This window comes from Cyprinodon variegatus, unplaced genomic scaffold (genome assembly GCF_000732505.1).
Source record: "Cyprinodon variegatus isolate N-32 unplaced genomic scaffold, C_variegatus-1.0 Scaffold7, whole genome shotgun sequence".
NCBI classification, from domain to species: Eukaryota; Metazoa; Chordata; class Actinopteri; order Cyprinodontiformes; family Cyprinodontidae; genus Cyprinodon; species Cyprinodon variegatus.
This window is the reverse complement of record NW_015150460.1, coordinates 2,495,900-2,503,702: the sequence shown is the minus strand read 5'-3', so window position 1 is coordinate 2,503,702 and position 7,803 is coordinate 2,495,900. Positions and strand designations below refer to the sequence as shown.

Genomic DNA, 7,803 nt, shown 5'->3' with positions numbered 1-7,803 from the left:
AACTGCCGATACCACCATTTTAGGGCAGTATTGGGGCTCTGTCTGATACTGGTATTGGTATCGATGCAACACTAATTAAAAGTGCATGGCACAACTGCAAACTTACTTTGACACAGAGAATAAAGTACCTATAGATATCACCTACAACTTAAATTTAAATATGAAGTTTTAATGTGAAAACGTTAATAGGGTATAAACCAACACTTTTGTATGAATATGTGCTGGAGATAATTACTAAAACTAACTTCTTGTGTATAGAAAACACTTTGCAATTATTGGTTTTATGATTTTTATAAATGCTGCAAGCACTAAACCAGAAAATTTAAGCACAATTGCCTCTCTTTAAATTTCTGAGAAGGATTACCACAATTTAAATAAATAAATAAAATGAAAATAGGCTTATTAATAGTCAGGATTCTGACTTTGATTTTAGATTTCAGGCTTTATTCTTAGAATTATGACTTTATTCCCAAATCAGAAAACAATAGACTTTATTTTTTTTAATTTTTTAATTCCCTTAATCCACATATACAATAAATATTAGTATTATAAAAAAGGTAAACAGTTTGTTTTATTCATTTGAGTTTAAAGTAGGAAAAAAAGTCAGAAATATTACTTTAATCTCAGAATTCTGACTTTTTTCACAGAATTCTGACTTGAACCAGAAATATTACTTTAATCTCAGAATTCTGACTTTTTTCACAGACTCAGAATTCTGACTTGAATCTCAGAAATATTACTTTAATCTCAGAATTCTGACTTTTTTCACAGAATTCTGACTTGAACCTTAGAATTCAAGTCAGAATTCTTAGATTAAAGTCAGAATAAATAATAATAAAAAAATATGTAAATTGTTTTCAGTGGCCTTAATCCTCTTCTGAACTTAAGTAAAGCTAAAACCGTTTAAGAACTATATAAAAGTTTTATCTTTTCTGTTTTCCATTTTTCCAGCTTTGTGGTTGTTTTCTAACATCTCTGTGCGTTACCTCCTTCTGCCAGCAGATGGCGAGCTTGCTTTATGTCACCTCTTGGCCCTCCGCTGTCAGCTGGGTGGAGTTGTTGGGATGTAACAGTGAACTTTCCTCAAGAAAACTCCCTTCATTCTTGATTTTCACACACACTCCTCGGCTGCCAGGAGCAAAGACTCATCAAAGTTTCCCAGAAAACTCGGCGCCTCTCTGGGAGATGTGGCTCATCATCTTCACTCTAACAGCTTTAGGTGAGTTTAACTTTAAATTTAGTTTTAAAAAAAGTTCTGCTAAAAGCTCATGGGATGAATAACATGTGATAAGTCTCCAAACTGTTTCCTCAGCAGCAGCAGAACATGTAATGTGAACCATATGTTATATAGTAAAAGTCAAACAACTAGATGTTGAGCCATCTTTAATTTGGAAACTGAAAAAATATTATTTTAATTGAAGCCAAATAAAGCAGCAATGTAGAGAGATAGTTTTAACTGTTGTTCTCCTTCCTGCAGCTCTGTGTTGTCCTGTCAGAGCACAGGGGCCAGAGCCAGAGTTTGTAGACATGTGCACAGAGAGCAGCTGCTACCCCGCCACCGGTGACCTGCTGATCGGCAGAGCGCACAAACTCACCGCCTCCTCCACCTGCGGCCTCCAGCAGCCGGAGCGCTTCTGCATCGTTGCGCACCTGGAAGTAAGAAACGAACTTCTATTGACAAAAAAAGCCTTTTTAACCTAAAGTCACATTTACTCTGTGTAAAAAAAAAAAAAAAAAAGCTTTAGAGCAGGGGTCTTCAACGTTTTCCAGGCCAAGGACCCCCAAACTGATGGCAAGATGGAGCGGGGACCCCTAATTATATATATTGCATGAAATGGGGTTATATCAAACTGTTCCTATAGTCACTCTATTACATAATGTAACGAAAGTAATTTCTCCCTGGGATTATTAAAGTATTTCTGATTCCTTGTTGATGGGACAGGTGTTGTAAATGAAAGGGTGCCCAGCTTGAAAGAGCTCCTGTGTGTCGCTGAATGTGTGCATTGATGACTGAAAGACATCTTCTGCCTCCATTTATCTATCATTTCAATTAGTCGAAAAATTGCAGGGGGGAATATAAAAAAAAAAGTTTAATCAACCAAAACTTCAGTGACCCCCATGCAGTACCTCCGTGGACCCCCTAGGGGTCACGGACCCCCTGTTGAAGACCTCCGCTTTAGAGAACACTGTATGTGTTGCATAAGGTCTGTATGCCTGTCTATGCAGATCATCATCAGATCAGTATCAGGTTAATAATATCCTACAGCAAGAACTAGAATTAATGCAGAGAAGATTAAAATTAGGGTTGGGAATTAAGATTTTCACGATTCCAATTCCCTTGTCGATTCTGTGAAGCGATTTGATTCCTTATCTACAGATAGGGATGGGAATCGAAAACCGGTTTCCTGTTTAGAACCGTTTCCATGTGTTCCAATTCCATGGCAGCTCACTTAACGATTCCCTTAACGCTTCCAGGCAGCACCAGAGGTCACGTTTTCTACGTCACGTTACGCATTCAGTAAGCAAGTACGATGTGACCAGGCATAAGTCTAGAAAAGCAAAACAACAGCGGTCAAAGTGATCGAAAGATTTGCTTTATTTTAAGGAACAAAAAGATGGCAACAAGGCGCTTGGCGATCATTGCATCCATGGGAGGAAATACATCCAACATGCAGGAACACCTGCGCACACAACATGGCATACATTTTAACGAATGCTGTGTTTTTGATGCTTCCAGACAGAAGCTAAAATTACGACCACCATGGAAGGCAACTCTGCTAGTTTTATATCCCTGGCTGTGCTTAATGTGGTTCCTAGTAAATCATATGCCATTTCTGGAAATAAACCTTTCTTACCTCTCTTTGGGGTTATTAAACATGCTACCAAGTTGCTCCGCTGTTCAGGGAGCGAGAGAAAGGTGACGCTTGTTTATTTAAATCAGGCAGAAATTAGTTTATTTCCTTAAATTGTACAGTAGTGCTTTTTCATTAAACTTTACTTACCAAGTTCATTGTTTCACAGAATCGATAAGAGAATCGGAATCGTGAAACTCTTATCAATTCCCAAACCTATATCTATTCTCTTATCGATACTGTGAAAGAATAAACTTGGTAAGTACACGGTTATACTTCCACAGTGATCCATTTCTTAATTCCTGTCCTGGGAGAGTTTTACATAATCATGTCTCTTTTAAATTAAATCTTAAGAAATCTATAATTAATAAGGTAATTCTGTTTGTTTAACTAGGGGAACATCTTGTTTTTCTTTTGTTTGTTTGTTTATGTTGTCTTTTTTAATGATGTTTCTACTCTGAGTTTGTTGTATTTACTGATTGTGATGATTTTTGATGAAATTGATCCCGAGGAAGATTAGTCTCTACTCTCTTGGAGTCTAATGGGGATCCTTAAATAAATAAAAAGCATTAAAAAAAAACAGATCCCAACCCAAAAGAAAACCTTTAGTGCTGATCATGTGTTTATCTGTGGATTAAATGACTCAATTACAGCAGATCTGTCTAAAAGAGCAGGACTAAACTTCAGCAGACTGTTATGAGAAGCTTGTGAATGGATACACTAAACATTAAAACCGCATAAAACAGTTTTTCTAAGAAGCAAGGAGATGCATGTAATTTAATGAATAATAAAAATAAAAAGAATTTTCAGTTAATGTCAGGAAAGAAAAAAAATCCAGTGAATTTTCACTGGAGTTTAGAAATGGCAATCTAAGAAAGAAAATTTACCTTGATCAGACCAGTTGGGTATAATTAATGTGAACTTTTATCTTGATTGATAGTTTTAATTGACCGGAACAAGTTGATGAATACATGGGTGGTAAATAAAATAATTAGGATAATATACCCTATTAAATAAACTGCTATGATCCAATCTCTTGGACCAATTTGATAAATTATTTTTACTGATTTATTTTTAATAATGATTATAAATTACAGTTGTTGCAGTTTTAGCTTAGCTCAGTTTCCCTCTACTATATGTGTCGTTTTTAGCTCTTATTACTCATTTCTAATAAGTTAGCAGAGTTCAGAAATGTTTTAGTTGTTGAATCAGTCATTGAATAAGTTAGGTATTGAAAAGGGCATTTTTATGGCTTTGAGTTATTGTGCATGAACTGTCTGATGCTGGTTATTTATTGTTCAACGATCTAGTTTAATAAATGAAACTACTTTTTCAAATTTTTGAACACAGAGCTCTGGATTTGCTTCTTCCTCTAGTTATAATTGAGATGAATGGCTTTAGCTGCTATTCTGTCTGTGTGTGGGAGGATGCCCATGCATAACAGCTGCTTTCTGTTTTGTCAAGTGGGCGTTCAGACATCCCCCTCCACAATAAAAGCTCTGTGTGGCTCACAATCCCTGCCCTGTGTGGATAAGAGCCGAGGGAGGTAGGGGGATACTCTCCTCTTATCGACCCTCCTTTGGGGACTGGTTGTGTGTGAATTGTGATTTTATGACGGCACAGTCACATTGAGCTCTTCCGAGGATGAGCACAGGCTTTAAGTATGAGCTGTTGATTTGGGAGGGGAGGAAGCTGGATTCTAGTGACAGATGTTTTTTTCATTGAGCGCTAAATGGATCCACTTAACTGGATTTGCTCAGATTCCAACAATTCCTTAGAACTGCATGAAAAATTATAAACTAGTCTGAGATATAAAAGGGGGAGAATTTAAAAATGTGGGTCAAAAGTCTAAGAGCAAGGGATGCAATATTATTTTCAACTCAAGTAAAAACAAAATACTGCAAAACTCTAAAATGGGGTTGCATAATATCTTATATTTGTGTCCCAAATTATCATTTCAATTTGCTTGTTGTTGTTTCCAGCCGTCCTATTTGCTCAGTTTTTGCATAAAAATAACATCTTTAGAACTAAAAATCACTGATATTTGGTGCAAAAGGTGTTAAAACTCACACAGTTGTGGGAAATTTTAGGCTGAATCAGATATAAAAAAGTGTGGAAAACAAGGTAGTATTGAAACGTATGTTTTCTATTTAAAAAAACTATGAAATCATACAAATATCTGTCAAAACATCTCAGAGCTTCAAATAACTTTATTTGTAAAATCATAAAGAAAAAAAGCCATATTTCTCATTCTTATAACGAGGGCTGATTAGTTTGCCCTCGTTACGATGCTCTGATGCCAATGAAAAAGACACAAAAATAACGCAAAAAAATAAAACAAAATATACTTCCACAATGATCCATTGCTTAATTTCTGTCCTGAGTCTCACTTTTCAACTTCTCATCTGCATATTGACTCAATATTAGTCACTTAAATAACATGCTGCTGTCATTTTTTTGCACATCTCTGGTGTTGCTGCTATTTTTCACATATCTATCATAGCTGTTTGATTATTTATTCTCCAGATACACAGTATTTATATTGTAAAAACACTGTACAATACAACATTTTATTGTTTATTTTCTTAACTCTGTCACTTATTCTGTTATTTTTATAAACGTTTCTAAGGTCCACATTGTGTGACCATTGCTGCTATAACCTTTTAATGCTGTAACACCAGAATTTCCCCATTGTGGGACAATAAAGGGATTTTCTATTCTTCCATTTTCTAATATCAGCTCCATAAGTGAATAATTTCCAGTTTAAAACGTTTGTGATAAAGCTTTTTGCAAAAGAAAAAAAAAATAGCTGTAAATACATATTTTTGCAGATACTTTTCCTTTGATCCTGTGATTTACTTCTTCTAAATGTTAATAGTCATATTTAATGTCTATATGCCATAGGTCTGTGAAAATAAAGTCAAGAATCTATGTTTTTTTTCCTTAAATCTTGAGCAGTAGAGGGAATTCTGATTTTGTATAAATCTTTGTATTTGAGATTTTTTTATGCGTGTGGTATCAATTTAACTTTGGACTGTATTCGAAATGAAGTTATTTAGAAAAAATGAAATTAATAGCACTTAAACAGAACTCATGCTCTTATCTCTTGCTTATTGCTACATCGGCCATTTATTAGTGACCATTTCTGTGCAGGACCAATCAGGGCAGCAGAGGGTCGATGTTCCCTTCCACTCAGAAAGCTCTCTCAATCAATCAATCCACACAGAGAGAGGAGAGAAGAACATCCCGGAAAGAAGTAAGAAACGAAAAGAAGAATTAAAAAGAGACAAGCCCTTCAGGCAGGTGTTGCCAGATGTGTAAAGTTAACACAGATGTTTGCTGGTTCTTGTAGAGCTTCATTTTCTGGATTATCCGAATAATCCGCAGCAGGTTGGGGGAGGAGAAGAGAAATACGAACTTCAGGTAAGGAGTGACGAACTATAGTCTACCTGGGTCAGTTTTGGTGAAGTTTATTTTACTTTTTCTTATCAGACATTAGTTGTGTTTACCTTGCAACCAAGATGAAAGGTCGGGAGATTTGGGGATTCTCAAAATTCACGAAAAAAAAGACTGAAGCCAACATATTGATTAGCATCGATACAGAAATATTTTGGAGCAATGAAATACAGTGAGATGTATGACGTCAACCCCGGCCTGAGTTTCAAACTAACAACCTTTCCAGTGTCTGCACCACTAGGCCACCTCGTCCTATTTTCTAATATACATTTTAGTCTCATTGTTTCACAGGGAACTGTAGCTCTCTTTTATTTATTTCAAAATGCACACATGTAGGAACAGATTAACATGTTCAATAAATAGTTGCTAATATAATAAATCACTAAATGTATTATGATTAAACAAACAAATCAATAAAAAAATCACTAACATCTATAGGTGTCTTATATGATTAAAAGCCTATAAGGATAGTATTAAAATATTAAAACACCTTTTGTGAATTAATTATAGATGGATAAAAAAATAGTTCCTAAATAATATACTTAAAACATACCTGGCTTTCTTCTCATTAAAAGGATTTTATATTAGGGTTACAAATAAAGGTACTCTTGTCTTTACTGTATGTTTGAATTCTCTTGCTTTGTGCAGGGGTAACTGCATTGTTTCTGCATTATAATTAGTATTTGTGACTAACTAGTTTCTGCTTTCTGTCTGTTAGGGGGAGAAGAAATGTTTCACATGTGACTCAAGGGAGGCGTATAATGAAGACAGCAACCCTTACAGCCATACCATTGAGAACGTGGTCACCACCTTTGCCCCCAACCGCCTCAAGACCTGGTGGCAATCTGAAAATGGTGAGAGCAAAAAGGGGGCCACAGTAGTTTTATATTTCTCCTTCAGATTCAGAGACTTTAAAAATCTCTTGGTTTTAAACTCAAACATTACGTGAATGCTAACTACGGCTGTTCTCGTGGGAACTGAGCCCATAATGACCAGAGAGGAGATCACAGAGCCCCTCTCATGCAGAGAGTGGGGTGGGGGTTACAGGTGTGCTTTGAGAACAGGTGTGCTTGTAAGAAACAGATGTGTCATCACTAAAGTACACAATTGACTTTTAAGTGTAAAAAAGGAAGCATCCAAAGAACTTAAGACCTCCACTTGAAAAAGAAAAGCAGTTTAAAGGTATTATCTTCTCACAGGAAGGAAACTCTCTTTGAACACAGGATACTGCTGGAATGTGGCTTCCTATGCTGAAGACTTATCACAAGCTTTTTCTATTGTGTACCAAGTATATATGTTTGATGTGGTTCATTATAGAACATTTATTTATTCATATTTACAGGTTTATGTTAAAACTTTAGAAAAAATGTGCTTAATTTTGGCATATTCTTTTTCTAAAGTTCTCTTTAATGACCAAGGCATCAAAATATTTCTTCGTAGTGCTATATGTGTGTGTGTGTATATATGTATTTATATATATATATATATATATATA

General features: G+C 35.5%; 1 protein-coding gene across 1 annotated transcript in view; it reads left to right on the top strand.

The window, feature by feature from the left end:
- The first annotated feature begins 1,092 nt into the window (after positions 1-1,092).
- LOC107085845 (laminin subunit beta-1-like) overlaps positions 1,093-7,803 on the top strand; it is a 34,752-nt gene continuing 28,041 nt past the window's right edge. The window contains exons 1-5 of the mRNA XM_015376457.1: positions 1,093-1,219; positions 1,478-1,656; positions 6,006-6,108; positions 6,205-6,275; positions 7,027-7,162. Of these exons, the coding sequence (XP_015231943.1) occupies positions 1,186-1,219; positions 1,478-1,656; positions 6,006-6,108; positions 6,205-6,275; positions 7,027-7,162 (523 nt within the window). The 5' untranslated portion in view covers positions 1,093-1,185. The remainder of the gene's footprint in view (positions 1,220-1,477; positions 1,657-6,005; positions 6,109-6,204; positions 6,276-7,026; positions 7,163-7,803) is intronic.